General features: G+C 39.7%; 1 protein-coding gene across 1 annotated transcript; it reads left to right on the top strand.

The window, feature by feature from the left end:
- The first annotated feature begins 4,666 nt into the window (after positions 1 to 4,666).
- LOC139457780 (uncharacterized) lies at positions 4,667 to 10,641 on the top strand. The gene is made up of 4 exons (XM_071239128.1): positions 4,667 to 4,906; positions 5,273 to 5,654; positions 6,359 to 6,498; positions 10,420 to 10,641. The coding sequence occupies exons 1-4, from the start codon at positions 4,667 to 4,669 to the stop codon at positions 10,564 to 10,566; spliced, it is 909 nt and encodes a 302-aa protein (XP_071095229.1). The 3' UTR covers positions 10,567 to 10,641.
- Positions 10,642 to 20,368: the final 9,727 nt, after the last annotated feature.

The following is a 20,368-nucleotide window of genomic DNA, read 5'->3' as shown; positions in this document are numbered from 1 at the left end:
CTTAATGAACTGTGGAATATCATACCTTCCTTGCAAAAACACAAGGAATCGGTATAGCCTGCATGATGAAGACTGCAGAATGGCACCAAAACTCGTTATCAGCTAGCCGATGTGGTGTCACATTTTACTGGACTATAAATACCATTTAATTTAATGTAGTTAAAAAATGTATTTATACCACTTAATATTATTCATATTTGTTGCACACAAACCTCTGCCTACGTTCCTGGATCCGATTAGTGCAGAAGGATTCTTCCTTGTGGTATAAAATATACTGTTTATAATCCCTTCTCAGTGTTTTTTGTTGTCTTATAAACAGATAATATGTGTACTGACTGGAAAGGTGAAATGTATGGACTGATTCGCTTAGTTAATATTCATATTCTCTGTAATTTTCATTGCCTGAACATGAGATTGGGTTTTAGACAGAGTGACTAAAATGAATTAGTCTCCTCAATTGAACCTCTTCATTTATTTTGGATACGTTTACCCCCAAGGTGAATCTCAAGAACACGGGTTTTATCAGAAGATGAGGCCGTGGGCGACGGGATGTTTTTGACACAGTGCTTATCAGCTGCTGTGACCAAGTGCTTGTGTGGTATACCAGTGAAAGACGAAAAAATGTCATAATACTGCGATATCGAACGTATTGAAATCTAATGGGTTATCGTCAGCCATTGTTATATGCATTGATGCGCAGGTTTTCGATTGATCGGTGTTTTCTAAGGTGGCCGAGAGGGGACATCGCTTTCTCGCTTTCTCGCCATCTCGCTTTCTTACTCTATCGCTCTATCGCTTTCTCGCGGTGTAGCAATATTCTCTCTTGGCCACTATGGAGGTCGCATGTGTTATTGTTTCTTTGCGATAAAAAGTATATACGTAAAACAACATTAATGAATTGTGAAACTTGACCTCAGTGGGCGGAGGCTGAGGTGGGTTTTAATCATAAAAGTGAGCGGAGATTTTTTCAGTCACATTTCAAATAATACATATGGAGGGAATGTTGAAATGTTCTCACTATCTACTTAAACATAATTTAACAGTACAGACGTAGGTGCTTTTATAACAATCATCGGATGTCTGCGTAAAAAAGTATTTGATTGATTTATGGCTCCATTTAGGAGTTTCATTGGATCCCGCGCCCCCAGGCCTAGGTATCAAAACGAAAAGCAAATAACACAAAACTATACTTAAGATATATACATAAAACCTTACAATGATAGCTGATTTAACATATGTTATAGATAATCACAGTAATGCACTTCATATTGTTATCAACTTTAACTATGTGGCCACACCAATTAGTATGTCTCTCCATGTGTAGTTTACTCAGGTACACGTATCAACTGTGGTAACGTCACAGCGACGGGGGCAGTGGGGTAGCCTAGTGGTTAAAGAGTTTGCTCGTTAAGCCGAAGACCCGGTTCGATTTTCCCACATGGGTACAATGTGTGAAGCCCATTTCTGGTGTTCCCCGAAGCTGGATTATTGTTAAAAGCGACGTAAAACCATTCTCACTCACTCACAACGGCATTTATCAAATTACTATATGCAAGTACATATACTTGTAGATTTGCATAAGGCAAGTGACACAATTCAAATTGATCATACATCAAAAGTCAAAAAGAATATTTACGGACAACAGTATGACACACTAACATCATACCACCGAAAACATGTTATAGAACACCCACAATTATAAGAATGTATTTTTGCAATAACCATAGTCTTCTTAACTTCTTGTGAAAAGTATATATTTAGATTTTAACCTGATTTATTTAGAGCGTATCGCCATGATCCGCCACGCGCTTTCTTTAACTAAATAGGAGCGTAAATCAATCAATTACATTTTACGCAAAACTCCGTGGATTGTTTTAAATTCACCTACGTCTGTACAGTTAAATTATGTTTCAAGTAAATAGTGAGAAAAGTTCAACATTCCCTCCCAATTGAAGCAGATAGCACATGCGGCCCCTATCGTGGTCAAGAGGGGATATTGCTTTACCGCGAGAAAGCGAGAAAGCGATGTCCCCTCTCGGCCACCATAGCTTATATACATTTTGTGTGAAAGGGCATTTAGATACCTGATTTTTCAACAATCAAGCATTCTTCAGTGTCATGGTGCAATTAACGATCGATAAATGTCATAATTCATTGATAACTTCATTACAGTGAATGTATTGATCATAGTGAAATTGTGAACTCTACATGCACAAAACCAATTCCATGAACAATATTACCAGGACTTAATACTGCTTATTAGTGGGCCAACAAAAGGGCTTGGTGCATATTTGATAAGCAGTACTTCTCTGACTTCATTATGGGCCCAATAAATCGACCAGTCACACATTGGAACGTTGTTGTTTCTTAAAACATCTGTGGCGTCACTCTATTGTTAATACGAGCCATTATTGTTCATGAATGGATAGTTATTCATATCCACAATATATCAATGTGAAACAAATTGAAAAAAACTCAAACCTGGAACAGAATCTGTCAAACAGTTTTAAAGTGGCAGAGCCTCAAAAGGAACAGATAACCAGGTTAAAATGTTGAATAAGTTTGTAGCCCTTGAGGACATGGGCATATAGCGTGTCGCCCCCAATGAAGGGGAAGGGCAGATCTCAATCAATCAACCATAGATCTAGTTTCAATCAAAACCATTGTACAATGAAATTGTAGAGGAGTGAAGTTATTAGTCAAGTATTTTAAACCTTCAGCATTCTGTACACAAGAAACAACAAAGCAGACAGATCATTTTAACTGGCGTCAGTTTATTGCATACCATTCTTTGTCTCCGTGTGATAGGGCCACTGGAGGACCTTCAATCGTTGTGAGGCAGCCCCGTACACTTGCAGTGTGACTTACTTTGCATGTTTTGTTCGATTGATTGTTTGTTTGTTTACCGCCGCATTCAGCACTAGTCCCGCTATATGACGGCGGTCTCTAAATAATCGAGTCTGAACGAGACAATCCAGTGATCGACATCATGAGCGTTGATCTACGCAATTGGAATACGATGACAAGCATCATCCGAGTCAGCGTGCCTGACCACCCGATCCCGTTTGTCGCCTCTTACGATAAGCATAGTCGCTTTTTACGACAAGCATGGGTTGCTGAAGACCTATCCTCTACCCGAATCTTCACGGGTGACTTTGCATGTTACTTTTACTGTGTAACGTGTTCTCTCTGCTCCCCTATTTTCCGCCCTCTTCGGCAGATTTATTTACAAGGCCTTAATCCCCATGGCTCTTAGTACGGTGGCCTAACTTTGGTTGCTGGTGATAATGATAATGCATTGATATCAATAGTCATATTTGATGCTTGCAGACTAGCTTTAAATAGACATCTGTGATACTCTTTACTGTCCATTACAACGGGTTTTATATGGTTTCAATCTACTTAACTTAAGGTATTAAGGTTTAACTTGTTTTAGTCATTTTGTCATTGGAAAAATGCTTTTAACTCACTCATCAACATCATTGACTCACTGTTAAGATTGCTGACAATGAATGCAGCTTTGCCTGGCTTAATGAGAGAATATAAGCAATCTTTGGAGCGAACTACAGAGACGGAATAACGGACTGAACAATGTGGCGTGAAGAGAATTATCTCGTGTTTAATGCAAGAAAAACTAAATTATCACTGACTTTAGACACACAAAGACGACTTAACACCTGTCAGTATCAACAACACGATTGTGGATCCCTGTAGGAATCTGGGGTCATTAATAGACTGTTTTATAAAAAGAAACGTTTACAAATATTACATTTTATGCACAAATCAAGATCATGAAATGTCAGCCAAAGTCTTGTCTCTTTTTTATCAATGTTTTGTTTCAAGCGTTTTAACGTTTCCCCTTTCGCGTTTGGTAGAGAGCTTTGTCACTTCATAATAAATTTTGTCTTCACAAACTTGTTTTGATGGCAAACTTGCCGGAGTTTCTCACCATGTATATATCTAATATGACACATGTGTTCTGACCGTATCTCATACTATTGTAACTGATCCAGACAACTCTTTAAGTAATCAATGTACACTCTTACCTTCTGATCGACAATACACTTTGCCATGTTTTAAAATAAACAGATCTCCAAGATATTTTATCCCAACTAGCACCCGCCCTTTAAATGATTGTTAATCCCTGTCCATGTTTCAACCTTTATGGCTTTCATTTCTGTTGTGTATGTCAAACAATGCGTTTAATCTGTTCGCCCTTTCAAGTGTCCAAATAATCTTCAGGTTATGAAGGATTGTCATTGTCACTGTTTGAAAAATGATTCTGAGAAATCTATAACATTAAGAATTAATTGCACGTCTTCACTGTTGACAGAATTTTGTCGATTGATCAAAACCTCACCATCATTATTTCGTCTGCTATATATCATTACTGTACTGAAAGTGATACTTTGCGATCAGGCAGATGTGCAGCTGTTCTCACACTGTTTGGCTCAATAACCAGAAGCAGATATACTACTCCACTCTTGATCGGGATAGTTTTATCTTTCTATATGTGGTTCTCCCTATCAAGAATTGAGCAATATATATTAACTGGTGTATGGTATGTTGATATGGCAACCTATACAATATTAATCTGATCATTTTTTTCCAAAGAAGACTGCATTGTCTCACTCATCTGCAGACAGCCTAAGACAGGACAGCGACAATGAGGTATTTGACGACTTTGCCTCACTTGTTCTATAGTTTATGGATTCTGGCCACTGATCAAGTTAGTAGCTCGGGGTCAAATGCGTTCCTTACCACCGTGGTGCCATCGTCCCTGGTGTGTGAGACTCTGTGCAAGTATACCACAAAGTGTGTCTCTTACACCTGGGGTGTTCAACCAAGGAGATGTCACCTCCATTCACAACAGCCAAGCATCAGAAGCGTCTTACCTCAGATTAAGGTAAACGTCTTTAGTCCACTGGATGGGCCTACGTCCAAGGAAACAAATGATAATTGAAAAGTGTGGCTGATAAAAAGCCTTGTTTCTGCATAAAACACACACTGACTTTTTCTTCATCTTTACAATAAAATATTGTACGTACCTGTCAGTGTGAATATGCCGTTTGATCGTATGTTATTGGAAATTATCATAATTTTTCGCTTTCCTAATCTAATAAATGTAATTATGTTTTCCATCACTTCAGGTATTATTCTGTGTCGTATGTACTTTAAAGGTATGTAGTATTATGTATCCATAATAAAAGTTTAAAGTGAACCATCTACATTTCACCAATCATGAAACCAATTCTCTTACCTTCACCTACAGGTGGTATATACAGGAATGTGCGCCAATAGCCCTTGTGGGGGAGAGGAGATTTGCTTCCCTGTTGAAGGAGGGACTACTTACATCTGTGCGCCTTCACCAACGTCTACTGACACGTCGGCCCCTCAAGCGTCCACCGCAACATCTGTAAACACTGCATCTACCCTGGCGCCCACAGTCACCACAGCTTCTACAAGTACTGCGCCGACATCAACTGCAACTACTACAACCACAATTGCGGATGTAGCTACTACAACAACTGCAGCTACTACAACTGCTGCATCAACGAATGTTAACACAACTGCTGGGCCGACTACAGCTACTGCAAACACTATGTCTGCTACAGCTACTACAACTATTGCATCAACAGCTTCTACAGCTACAGGTAGTACAATAATTCATCCAGACATTTCAAGATCAACACAGTTAACATTACATTTTGTTTCTAAAAACAATATTCTGACAAGCCCTGGTATGACTGAAATCCTGTTCAATGCGCATTTATTCCAACTCGTTATAGCTTGCAGTCGTTTTTATCCAAAACTGACCTTGCTTTTAAATTCGTTGGGTATTCATTAAGAGGTGACTTTAAACGTAGCGTTTCTGAGTTTTTCACTTAGTCCCCGATGGGTAACCGGTATATTACAGACCCTAAGCAAACTATGCTGGTCGTAAATGACGAGTAATTGGATCGGGTGGTCTGACTCGGTGATTTAGTTGTTTGCACGTCTTTGTAAACTAAAACAAATAAATAATAACTACAGCGTGGATCGTTGCTCACTAGAATGCTTGATCCAGACTTGATTTTGTACAAACACGCACGCACGCAAACTAGGATACCTTTCAGAGTTTAATACCCAACTCAGACCCATTGTACTGCTACCGAGCGGAGCAGTCCTTGTTTTATGACCTTTAATGCCGAGTGTCAAGCATGGTGCCAGCAAGAACCAACGTTTAACGTCGTTTGGTATGACACGAGTGTATGGGGCTAGCGCAAAATAAGCACCCATATTTTTATCATTATCAAACTGTGGCAAAATTGTTTTGAACCTCCCTTGATAGTCACTCCTACTCACTTCTTGTCTCCAGATCCGTACACATACAGGGGCTGCTTCATCGATGACTTGGACCGGGCACTTAGCGCTATATCTGTGATATCATCTGAAATGAAGCCTGAGTTGTGTTGGATGTTCTGTCTCAATCACAACATGACCTTCTTTGGACTGGAGGTAGGTGCTGTGTGACAACTTTACAATGGAGGTAGGTGCTGTGTGACAACTTTACAATTGAGGTAGTTGTGTGATAACTTTACAATGGAGGTAGGTGCTGTTTGACAACTTTACAAAGGAGGTAGGTGCTGTGTGACAACTTTACAATGGCGGTAAGGTGCTGTGTGACAACTTTACAATGGAGGTAGGTGCTGTGTGACAACTTTACAATGGAGGTAGGTGCTGTGTGACAACTTTACAATGGAGGTAGGTGCTGTGTGACAACATTACAATGGAGGTAGGTGCTGTGTGACAACTTTACAATGGAGGTAGGTGCTGTGTGACAACTTTACAATTGAGGTAGGTGTGTGATAACTTTAAAATGGCGGTAAGGTGCTGTTTGACAACTTTACAAAGGAGGTAGGTGCTGTGTGACAACTTTACAATGGCGGTAAGGTGCTGTTTGACAACTTTACAATGGAGGTAGGTGCTGTGTGACAACTTTACAATTGAGGTAGGTGCTGTGTGACAACTTTACAATGGTGGTAGGTGCTGTGTGACAACTTCACAATGGCGATAAGGTGCTGTGTGACAATTTACAATGGAGGTAGTTGTGTGGTAACTTTACAATGGAGGTAGGTGATGTGTGACAACTTTGAAATGGCGGCAAGGTGTGTGATAACTTTACAATGGAGGTAGGTGCTGTGTGACAACTTTACAATGGAGGTAGGTGATGTGTGACAACTTTGAAATGGCGGCAAGGTGTGTGATAACTTTACAATGGAGGTAGGTGCTGTGTGACAACTTTAGAATGGAGGTAGGTGCTGTGGGACAACTTTACAATGGCGGTAAGGTGCTGTGTGATAACTTTACAATGGAGGTAGTTGTGTGATAACTTTACAATGGAGGTAGTTGTGTGGTAACTTTACAATGGAGGTAGTTGTGTGGTAACTTTACAATGGAGGTAGGTGCTGTGTGATAACTTTACAATGGAGGTAAGGTGTTGTGTGGTAACTTTACAATGGAGGTAGTTGTGTGATAACGTTATAATGGAGGTAGTTGTGTGATATCTCGAAAATGGAGGTAGTTGTTGTGTGGTAACTTTACAATGGAGGTAGGTGCTGTGTGATAACTTTACAATGGAGGTAAGGTTCTGTGTGATAACTTTACAATGGAGGTAGTTGTGTGATAACTTTACAATGGGGGTAGGTGCTGTGTGATAACTTTACAATGGAGGTAGTTGTGTGGTAACTTTACAATGGAGGTAAGGTGCTGTGTGGTAACTCTACAATGGAGGTAGTTGTGTGATAACTTTAGAACGGAGGTAAGGTGTTATGTTATAACTTTACAATGGAGGTAGTTGTGTGGTAACTTTACAATGGAGGTAAGGTGCTTTGTTGTAATTTTACAATTGAGGTAGTTGTTGTGTGGTAACTTTACAATGGAGGTAGTTGTTGTGTGATAACTTCCAAATAGAGGTAGGTGTTGTGTGATAACTTTACAATGGAGGTAAGGTGTTTTGTGATAACTTTACAATGGAGGTAGTTGTTGTGTGATAACCTTACAATAGAGGTAGGTGTTGTGTGATATCTTTACAATGGAGGTAGTTGTTGTGTGATAACCTTACAATGGAGGTAGTTGTTGTGTGATAACCTTACAATGGAGGTAGTTGTTGTGAGATATCTTTACAATGGAGGTAGTTGTTGTGTGGTAACCTTACAATGGAGGTAGTTGTTGTGTGATAACCTTACAATGGAGGTAGGTGTTGTGTGATAACTTTACAATGGAGGTAGTTGTTGTGTGGTAACTTCACAATGGAGGTAGTTGTGTGATAACTTTAGAATGGATGTGATTGTTGTGTGATAACTTTAGAATGGAGGCAGTTGTTGTGTGATAACTTTACAACTCCATCATGGCTTATTACTCTGCATACTTGCAAATCCGTCATTGAGACGGTATCATCCCGATCAACTGGGTTTCATTGTAGTTAAAGGTAAAACTATTGGTGTTGAATACAGCCAGGCAAAGGAACATGAATTGGCAAGAGATTCACTGAACCCAAGTTTAATTCCAATAGTTACAATGTCACATATTAGTGAATATGGAGGACCCTCGTTGAATTCTTAGTTATTCTGGTGGTAAACTTTTCATACAACACAACCTGATAAAAGATCTTCCACATTTGTCTGATTTAATCTTTCATTTGTCGTGATTGCTAATGAAGCAATATTTCTCCATAAAAATCAATTTGCGTTTCATAATTTAAATACCCTTCCTTTGATCGTCATTTCACTGCACCTACAGGTACACAGTGCACGATTTGATTACCTCTAGTTTGGACATTGATTCCACTGAGTATCTTACCTGCAACTGTCTCCTAATAACACTAAAGGACTTCAATTAGAGTAGGAATAATATCACGTCAGTCATTCAGTGCTTGCTCCTCGACGGATCGAAACTTGAGAGTGGTGTAATACGGTGTAAAGCCCTGAATAGTATTGATGTCTTACGCTGTGATATGGGTGAAATATTAGATTGATCATAAAATGGGCTGATTAACGTTGTTTTTTAAATAAACTACTCACATTTTTCTAAAGATCCCCACTTAAAAACGTAATACGTCGCATTGTGTGCATCTGTTGAAGTAGAAAAAGCCAATATTGTGTGCATCTGTTGATACAGACAAAGACAATATTGTGTGCTGACATCTTGTCATGTGCCACACAATGCCAACAAACAACACGTGGCCAATAATCAGTCAAAGCACCCATCTAAAAGAGAGTGTCTGACGAAAACTGAAACGTCAAGAAATCACGAAAAGAAATTCATTGTGCAAAACAACAACTCTCAGTTACGCGTATGTGGTCAACGTGATGCATTCACACCCTGGGGTCGTCTCATGCGTCCAATTAGTGTCCGGATGGTTGCTATGCGAAGAATGCTCCACTCTACAGTAAGAATTCCTGTAGTGTTATCGGAAGGACAGGGCGTCGTGAGAGGGTGATCTTCAACTCGTTTAATAAATGTGTCCGATAGGGTTGAGGTCTGGTGAAAGAGGTGGTGACAGAGAGCATACGGTCTCACGTACATCATGCCTGTTTGGCCCTCCTGTCGTGCTCCGCTGTAGAAAATGGAGGTCGGTTCTATCAGCTCAACTAATCCCACCGCAAATCATGATTACGCCTTCTCCATGGCGGGGCCGGGCACGACTATCTGTGAAGTTTATAGAGACAGTATCTCGACTCGTCTGTGAAAGGTACTGGAGCCCAGTCCGATCCAAACGGGCCTACATTGATGTGGCCTCAGTGGGGTGCATGACTGCAGAACAGCCTCACAGAGACGACGCACTGTCTCAGTAGAAATGTTGACGCATTTGAAAAAAACTATTCCCGCTGTGTGGTGGAACGCTGTCGACCACCTGCATGTCGGTGGGGTAGCTGTTCCACACGTCTGGTTGATCGCATTTTGGCTTACGCCAAAAGACCTTTGCAATGTGACATTGCAATGTATCTGCTTACTTCTTCGGTCGTCAAACGGCGTCTTTGGCGTTAAGGGGCACATGTCGATAACCATGAAGTGCAGATAAGTGTTTTTAAGAAAACAAGAGTCACAAAACTTTCAGTTTTAAAGTTCATTTAACATGTGTTTCCGGAATCGCTGATGTAAAAGGTTCTTGTGTAACTACATACATGGAGTCGGGCTGATTCTGATTGTACTGCATTAGATACCATCATAGATAAATACGTGCTGACTTTAGTCCGTTGTCTTCTGATTTGAGGAAGGCTAAATTGTTACAAAAGAAATGTTTTGCTCCTGTGCCTGATGTTTAATATTTGTACATATAGTCTGTGCATATATTTACGGTAATGTCCGGGAAATATTATGGATGGTGCTGCTTCTGCTATGGACAGAATGTAGCAATTATTTTCATTTATTCTTCAGGTAGGGGAGGAATGTTTTTGTGATGCCGTCATCCAACCTGGACATGCGAAGGTCGCAGACTCACAGTGTTCGCGTCCTTGTAGCGGAGACAACGGTGCCATGTGTGGAGACAATTGGAGGATAGCGATATATCAGATTTTCACTTGAAACTGAAACACGCAAAGGACAACATGAGTTTGGTCACATTGAACATAAGTAATTTTTCAATATGTTTCAATTATATCTTGTGCAGTCAGACTGGCCCTGAATGTGATCCATGGCGAATCTGGTATGGAGCATTTACTTACATGTGCGATCACAAGATCGCAACTTTGGGTTTATTATTATTTCGTTACAGTTACATTTGTCCATTCATATTATTTTGACCACTATTTTGCTATTTACGCCCAGTGTTAATCGATATTGATAACCGAGACTGATTATTCTCTGGCGTTGTTGGTTTATGTTTCTGTTGATATGTTTTACGTCTTAAAGCATGTGGTAAGTTGTTCAATTATTCAATTATAATAGTTCTGAGAATAAACTATTTCATTTATGTTTATTTATTGTTGTTATTTTTTTGCAAATGGTACTTTGCTGCTTACAATAAATGCAGCTGGGGATTCGTTGGCGTCCCATACCAGCAAAGAGTGAAATTCAGATCTTAAAATGGTTCGTATATACGTCTTTCGTCTTTTCTTGTAGATTACACATGTACTATTAGCGTTCCATGAAAGCGTTGAATTGTGATCATGGTGCCAAGATAAATGCAGATGTCTACAAGCACAGATATGGCTACTTATCCCGCTTGGCCAGGACTAGTGCGTTTGCAAAATTGTTTCCCAATTTATGTCTCCAAAGTTGCCCAAACTTGTAAAATGCCTTGGCTACGTCACAGTTAGGCACTGATTTTCAGTATATTAGACAGTTCTTTTGATAATGATAGCAATTATCCCAGTAGTTTCTCCAGATTCCCGATGGTTAATTCTGACTCGATCGCCAAATGACAAGGGCGAGGCAATGTTTGTTTATAAACAGTGAAAGTAGTCCCTACTTGACCTTTGATACTTGCATCTCTATCCGCATATGACCCCAACAGAAATCGTTTGTATCCTTTGGCTTTATCCCACAGAGAAACCTACCCATTATATGATAAATGTTTTGATCAACTGTTTTGATTTCCGAATATTTAAAAATAATTAGATCTGATTCTGATTCTTTTCCGGATGTCACTGACCAGACGTAAAAGCAAAATATCGGATATGAATTGTACTATCGCTCTATTCTTGATGTGTATGCATCAGAAACACTTATCAGTACAAAAACTAGCCGTTAACATTTTAAGTAAGAATCCATCAGATGTATTGTATATAGATGTATTGTATATGTTACTGCAAACACCTTATTTTCCGAACAAGCCTTCTACGTAAATATATGCACAGACTACTGTACAAATATTAAACATCATGCACGGGAGCAAAACATTTCTTCTGACACAATAAGTAAAACCGCCAACCAAAACACCTTAATATGAGATTGTATTAAAATAAAACAACATTGAAATGCACTAATTCAAATTTCAATTTCGACCAGTGCAAGATAATCGGAGTGGCCTGGTAATAATTTTTATCAAAATAGCAAACCAGGGTGACGTGAACTAGAACTTGCTCTTGTTTTAAAAAGGTATTATTACGACTGCCTTTCTCGTTTAAAGGAGTGTGGGTATTTAAATAACATTGATAAATATCCAAAGTGTATCATGTTTTAGCATGTCTAGATTTCATCAGTAACTATAACAGCACACATATCAAAAGTGTATATCTGGATTTCATCAGTAGCAATGACAAGACAAATATCCAAAGTGTATCATGTTTGGTAAGTCTAGATTCCACCAGTAGCAACCAAACAACACAACTGTCCAAAGTGTATCATTTGTGTGGCAAGACTAGATTTCATCATCAGCAACTCAAACAATCCTAGAGTAGAGATTATCTGGGCTTCTTTGAGATGTCAACACTTTCACAATAAAGGATTTGGGAGTTAGGAATAACTTTTTTTACCAGACCCAAGCCTTTAACCTCCTCCTTAAAATGTAATCAACGATTTTGCTTCTTGCGGAAGGATAACATTACATGGTTTCTATAAGGGCGACTATTGCACTGTGTAAGGATCTCACCTTGTAGTGTAGCAACAATGAGATTTTGTAGACTTATGATGGACTCCCCGGCATCAATATATGTCGTAGTAAAGGAATAAGATGACTTTCACAAAACCTTATCTTTACCTGATTTGCAGGAACAATTTGGCTAGAACTGAGTTAAAATGTTTGTTACCGTGTTTTCCATAAACCATGTTATCCATAAACCAGGTGTCCGTCGCTGCTGAACATTTTTAAAACAAGAGCGATCTCATAGCTCTACTACCACAGACAACGGGTATACATGACATCTCTGATGCGTTAGGACAGTTGTTGTTTCCCTTGACATTATCATTATTGTTTTAAGAATACAGAACTGGCAATAACTCTTCAGACTAACGCTTTCTGTGTCATCGTTCATGTGTGAGATCGACACTTATTCTAGCAGCCTTCAAGCAGAATAAGGGGGAATGAACTTCACTTTAGGTGCCTTGTCCTCCCGGGCCATCCCTGCACTTTTATACTTTTCCCCATACCACTTACACGAGAACGCGGAATGGTGTGACTTGACACGCCTAGTTTATCAAATTGCTCGTGATCAGGCCATCCACTGAACAATGCTTTATCATAATTTGAACCAACTCCCTCAAATTCATGTAAGATTGTTGCATTATCACATCAACATAAATGTTCGGATGATCGGAATATCCTGCCGTAAAGCACAAGGTTTGTTTGTTTGCAGTAACTCTTTTTTTCCCGAAGACGTCAAGCCAAATTAATCATCATGAAAAGAGAAAGATTGTGTGGGTAAAGATCTTAACTTCAATTGCGTTGCATGTTATGCAAGTAATAAACTAGAAGGTTTCAAATTGAACAAATAACAATAATAATACCACAAGGTCGGTCCCTTACTCAAATTAAATAAGAATATAAATGTGGCAGTCAGTTTCGTAATTTAATTTTACTTCCCTTTTCTTTTCTTCGCGCTGTATGCATTTCATATGTTCCTGTTTACGTGTTTATTGGACGTGTCACTTGGAAGTTCGAACTAAGATAATAATGAGTCAGCGGAAAATGCAATTCCTCCTTTGTATCATTGTAAAAATGCATTGAAACCTGCCATAACAGTTAGATATAACATACTATATTACAGATCAACTTACATCCTTAGTTACCAACTTCCTCCATAAAGTGAATCTATCGAAGTGTGAACAAAAGGATTATACAGATAACACATGGCGGTATTCACATAGAAGATAACCCACATTTGTTTTACATCCTTACTGACTAACTTCCTCTGTTTAACACGTCACTCTGTGTATATCTATATACAGAGTGAATTTGCTTCACAGAGACTCAGGTAGTACGTGGAGTGAGAACAGCTCGTTGTGTGTCAGCATATTGAAAATATAAACAGGGTAAGCCACTTCCACTTCATATCCCTCCTCCAATGTTTTCCTCACTGTCACTTTGTATTAAGTCAATTGCTGTGACTTCTTTCTTTTTGCCGCCTTCATCGTGCTCGTACTTTCATGAGAAACGTTTCCTTGAGCGGTAATCAGAAACGTTTAAGGGAGATAGCAATCACCTTACAAACACGACGTTACACGTATGTTATAAGGGCGATGTCATACTCACCAACTGACACTAAGCTCCACATCTATATGTAAAGTGAAAACCTTGTTGGTTCAGAGTTCAATTACGATCATGATGGGGAAAGTCTGATAATTTGAAGTAGACAATTCCAGGAACCTAGAAGTCGTTAATCTGGGAATTTGTTTACCTGGACAATTTCACTGTACTCGTTTACAGTTTCCGAATTTATACAATCACATGATATGCATTATGTCAATATAGTGACATATGATCACTCCACCTACTTGTATTATACGTCTGTCTGTTCACACACAGTGCCCCACGATGGTGCGGACTGCCACACAGTTGTGCATTGCCACTTTTCTGCTTGTCGTTATGCTTCAGGGTGAGTTTTCATGACTATATGGGGGCATTTGTTCAATCAACTACATGGATGGAGAGGAATTGGGATATATTGTAATATTTCTGTATTTTTGACAATTAATATAATTTCATGGTATTTTAGAATAATACAAGATCTTTGTGCTTCTAAAGACTCCTTCATGCACACAATAACTAAAACAAAATTGTTATGGATGAGCAACTTCTTTATTACAATTGGGCTAAAGAAGAAAAAGAATAAAGAAGTTGCTCATCCATAAACAATTTGGTCTTAGTTACCATTCCAACTTCTAAATGCCACTCAAAGAAGATGCACACAATAGTTGTCGCCGCTCGACGGCTGATCATGAGGTGGAACTAGTATATGGATATATAGATATACAGATATAATTTCTATTAATTTGTAATAATAAGCAAACGCCCTTGTGTTAGGAAATCAAGTTGGGATAAAATAACATTTCATTTCAGTATATATTAGATATTAATGCTAAATGGAACCAACAGGGTACATGTTCATTCACTTACGATAACATATTTGTTCCTTTGCAATAGGAGGATGCTTGTCATTAACCATTACTAAGTCTGCTGATGGATGTCAGCGCATTCTGTCCTGTAGAGGGACGGAGGAAAATGATACAGTGAATTGGTTCAGGAATGATGTTAAGATGATCGAAACATCCACGAGTATGGTTGGATTTTACAATAACGTGTCTTATGTTAGAGGAATCCAAAATAGTACAGCACTTGTCAGTATGAGCGTGTCGACCACACAACACAATGTGACCATCAATCTGAATCTACCGTATAGTGAAGTGTGGCGATGTGAAACAGAACTACAGACCAGTAATAATCTGACTCTTACATTCAACTTTTCAACTCCTGGTAAACGTAAGTATTAATATCTCTCGACTAGGAGGCAGTCGGCGGAGAAATCCAGTTAATTGTATTGTGTAAGCCCATAACAGAGCGGACCTTGTGTTCTGAAATGTCCAACATTTCAGGGATCACAATCAGGGATCTCCCTATAACCCTACACTAAATTCGTAAATGATACGATCTTTGTAATGTCAGAGCCATTATATCATGTCATCGACTTAGCAACTTCATATACTTATGACTAAGATGCCAGCCATTATTCAGTCTAATTTAGCAGTTTATTGAAGCTGTTCATTGCTATCCGTAAAGTGGCATTTATTATTTCGTCCGGTTGGGTATTTAGTGTATAGGTGATATTGTATTGAAATGTTTTCTAACCCATAGTACTTACAGTACTGTTCTTATTGCAGCGGATCACATACAGTACGACCTCACATCAACTCCATGGCGAGCTGGTGAAGACCAAACAGTCACTCTGACATGTAGAAACAGACACAGCAGTAATACAGTGACAGTGTTGTGGTACAGGAACTGTGCTTATGTATTTCAAACAAGCAGCTCTTACCATGGTACAAAGTCTGTGTCAGGACGGATCTCTGTGGATGCAACCATGATCCGTCACAACGTGATTCTCACCATCAACTCTACACTGGATGAGGGATCTGTGTGGACGTGTGGTCTGGGGCGAGACTTCAGTAACGGCCTCATACTAGAGATGTCACATCATTTTCCTGGTGAGCTCTAAATTAGATTTCACACATAATGTTGGAACAGTAGATGGGTTTGTTATTTATCCAACATGATGATCTACTCATGATTATAGTTTTATAGTTGATTGATATATCTTATTAGTTACAGTACCGTTGACCTTATTTTGTTACTCTTTTCAAATATATCAGGAGAACGCTAATGCATTGCATTGATGCTAAGACCTACAACGTCTGATCATATCGTGATAGAACTGGTGTTCAGAGCGGGGTAAAACATCTGCGATGTGGCCACCTTGTGTCCCTGCTTGGCGTGTTAGTGATACAGATAGCTACAGAATGCTGCTAGACGTTTATGAGCTTCAGAATTCACCATGGCGCCCCGTACTGATCTGAAATTTATTCATGTGTGTCACAATGTGTTATCACATTCAGTTTGGTTCCAAAGACCTGAACGTGTAATAATAATAATAATAATAATAATAATAATAATAATAATAATAATAATAATCAGTCGTCGTGTTGCCTTACAGGAATAAGTAGTCTGTTTCCTACCGATCGGCAGACGACGGGAACAGTCCTCGGTCACACTACAACGATTCAGGAATCAGGTACACATGTGTGTCATTAATCATGTCATGCTAACAAACTGGACACTCTTGCCTATCCCTTGTATCATCTGTGGAGTTTACACGCATTTTTTTCTGAATATTCTAAGCCATGCAACAAATTGAACAGCTCCTGTGCAATGCTTTCCAAACACTTGCTTACAGGTATGAAGGCCAATGTCATCTACGTTATAACTGGATCAGCTGCAGGTGGTGCAGTCCTTGTGCTGATTGTGACTACTGCCGCCTGTCTACAGATGAGGAGAGCCAGTACAAAAAAAAAGCGTGCGTACAAATATCGTCCTCTTCACAGCCATCTATCTGACAGGGACAACTGACTTACCCTGATCGTTAGCAGATACACGAGTCGTTTACATTGTGTAGATAACAAGTAAGATGATATTCCTCGAAACATAATGACACGTTAGCGCGGTATAGTGAATTTCAATCCAGTTCAATCAATTGTTCTGTTTATCACCTTCCAGAAACATAATTTTCACATCTCAGAGTACGATTGAATTACAATTCAGTTATGTGCATAGATAATGAACAAACATTATCCGAACTAGAAGGACACTTTCTCGTGGCAGTATACTTCGATCCAGATACTGTAGTATGATCAGTTAACCATCCTACATCACAGAAGCTGTGTTTTGAGGTCCTCTTTAACCTTTGTTTATCCGAGAGACAATTCATTTTAGTAAAATCCAGTACCTTGTTTGTATCTTTATCATGTATAGCCTATTGTTTTTTAACAATGATCGGAGTTGTCATTTCCTGTTTTAGGCACGGATGTTCGAGACAAAAACGCGTAAGTACAGAAATATGTCACTGTCTCGTGACACTATTTCCCGTGTTGATTTCCTGTTACAGTGAACTGTTCGCGAATTTGACAAGAATGAATCATCAAGAGCATGCCTAAACGTTGTATGGATATGAATTTAGAGACTTTTCAGTGTGACGAAAGTCCCCCTTCTGATAAACATTGGTGTTGTATATGTATACTTATTCTGAACCACCAAACTTTCTTCGCCACTGTTCTTAACACCATTCCTGTTCAATTGACAGTTGTGTTATAAATAGTTTACTTTCGGGTGTGGGTGGTGACGACTAGTTACAACCTCAATGTCTTTGTTTCCTGTTTGCCAACATCCGTATTGGTACAGAACTGGACATGTCAGCAATGTGTTTGGGTTATGGTTTTATTATAAGTTTTTAAATGAAGTTTTCTTATAATTTTTCAGTCACATACATACAATCTCGGAGACTAGAAACATATGTGGTACGTTCTCTGTTTTGTTCCCTTGTTCGTCTGTGAAACAATTCAGTCGTAGTTGTTTTACTTCCTTTCTATGTGCACATACACCATATGTTGAATAAACGTAACATAGTATCCCTCTGATAGGCTATGTAGCACCACATCGTTGAAAATATGCCTATGTCTGACTGAATTTGTATTTAGCAAGAGTACATTGTGTTTGATTTTAAATACCGTCAACTATTTCTGAAAGTCGTAATCGACTGAGGGGATAATGTAAATCCTGGGGCGTTCCACGAACGTAGCTTAGGTACAGTGATCTCAACGACCCTTGCAAAGGGGCCCCAATTTGATATTGTTTTGTTGTTCGATATTCATTTTTAAAATATTCTCCACGTGGTACATGTTCTTATCACCACACGGTTGAAACACTGACAAAGTTAATTGTATCTTACTCATTAACTACAGGATATTAAAGAACCCCACTCACTCTTAGTGACATTTAATAGTAATATAACCACGTACATGTAACAGAGATACTGGAGCCCAGGGTATTGATAATCCCCATGCTACTGTAGGTAGGGTTAATTATAGCCACGTACATGTAGCAGAGATACTGAAGGCCAAGGGTACAGATCATCTCGATGACACTGGGGGTGAGGTTAAGGAGTTCCATATATAAAACTTCAGGGCAGGAGGGAGATGGAAAAAATAAGGACAGCCTAATCACTACATGGTTGAAACACTGACAAGATGACAGACACTCTTACACTATGGTATTGTGATGAAAAACTTTTCCTAGGTGATTGTGTGTCATTGTGGGTATTGTTATGTTGTTGTTTTTTCAGAAATGGAAGACAATCCATGTTATGAGACGCACGTGATTGAGCGATAGTCAGATGTCCGAGATATCGCTGATCTAGATGCTACTATATTTACCATCTCTTCACAAAACCAGTGTCGAAGAACACAAGAAGCCATAAACCGTACCTTTGGTTTGGAAAGAGCTTTTCTTATCGTGTGATACATATTCAGGGGCGGATCCAGGAATATGATAATGGGTAGGGGGGGGGGGGGGGGGGGGTCCACGTTGACGTGTTGTAACTTCAGCGGGGACGGGGGTCTATCCAAAGGCATACCCCCAAAATCACGAGTACTTTATGTAAACTCTATGTCATAACTATATTTGGACAACCAAATCAACATGTTATGAACACTTCACAAATGTTGTCTTTTGCTATTTACACACTCCTGAAAAATAAACGCAAAGGTAGATTTTTAGTACATTTATCGTACCTAATAAAGTCTATATATTTGATTTAATATAAAAGGTACAAATATATAATTATGGAGCTCGATAGTCACATCTTGTCGATGTACAAAGGTATTGTCATGTCACATAAGGCCACAAGGTGGCACTGAATCTCGTATCTCGTGTGACCGCCCCGGGCAGCAATCACGGCTCTGCATCTCCTCGGCACTGACTGGATAAGTGTACGAATTGTGTCCTGCGGAATTCTGCGCTATTCTGCTTGTAACGCGTTGGCCAGTTGTGGGAGTGTCTGCGGCGTGTTCTGACGTTGACATACATGTCGATCGGGTTCTTCCCTGAGGTGTTCGTTTGGGTTGAGATCTGGAGATCTCGACGGCCAGGGCAAGCCATTGATGTTTGCATTATGCAGGTAGTCAACCGTGACACGAGCTGTATGCAGTTGAGCCTTGTCCTGTTGAAACAGCTCCCTCTGGCGGTGAATGATTGGAAGAAGGTGAGGTTGGAGAATTTGATTCATGTATCGGTTTGCTGTCAAATTTCCCTGAACCACAACCAAGTTAGATCTCGTGGTGTAGAATATGGCCCCACACACCATGACACTACCGCCTCTGAATTTGTCGAATTCACGTACACAATGTGGGGCAAAACGCTCATTTCGACGACGATAAACACGTTGTCTTCCATCTCGCTGGTGAAGAGGAAATCGAAATTCATTGCACACACGTCTTCCCGTAAGGTATGGCACCAACGCAAGCGTCACTGTCGATGGATCTGTTGCAAAACGGGGTCGATAACTGGCCTTCTGGGTCGGATTCCAGCCTCGCGAAGATGGTTCCTGACAGTCTGGTCCGATATCCTCCTCAAACCAGGGATGCGTTCTACAGTCTCCGTAGTTGTAGCATTGCGCTGACGTAGGTGGAACAGTCGAATGTAGCACTTCTGTGCAGGAGTGGTAATTCTTGGTCGGCCGGTTCTCGGACGGTCTGCAGGGGAATTGAACTGTGTGTACCCCAAAGGCGGCAAATGGTGCTCTGATTGACGTTAAAGTGGCGTGCAACAGAAGACTGCGATTCCCATCTTTGGATACGTCCTATGGCGATGTTTCGATCGGCAGCGCTGAGTCTCGGCATTTTC

Source organism: Haliotis cracherodii, unplaced genomic scaffold (assembly GCF_022045235.1).
Source record: "Haliotis cracherodii isolate W230 unplaced genomic scaffold, xgHalCrac1.p SCAF_12, whole genome shotgun sequence".
Taxonomy (NCBI): Eukaryota; Metazoa; Mollusca; class Gastropoda; order Lepetellida; family Haliotidae; genus Haliotis; species Haliotis cracherodii.
Note: the sequence above shows the minus strand (reverse complement) of the source record. Positions and strands in the feature narration are given on the sequence as shown.

Bases quoted from the DNA above. Each gene is read 5' to 3' on its own strand.
- LOC139457780 (XM_071239128.1), top strand. From the start codon at position 4,667: ATGAGGTATTTGACGACTTTGCCTCACTTGTTCTATAGTTTATGGATT. The intron at 4,907-5,272 runs GTAAACGTCTTT...CTTCACCTACAG, and splicing joins GCGTCTTACCTCAGATTAAG to GTGGTATATACAGGAATGTG. The intron at 5,655-6,358 runs GTAGTACAATAA...TCTTGTCTCCAG, and splicing joins AACAGCTTCTACAGCTACAG to ATCCGTACACATACAGGGGC.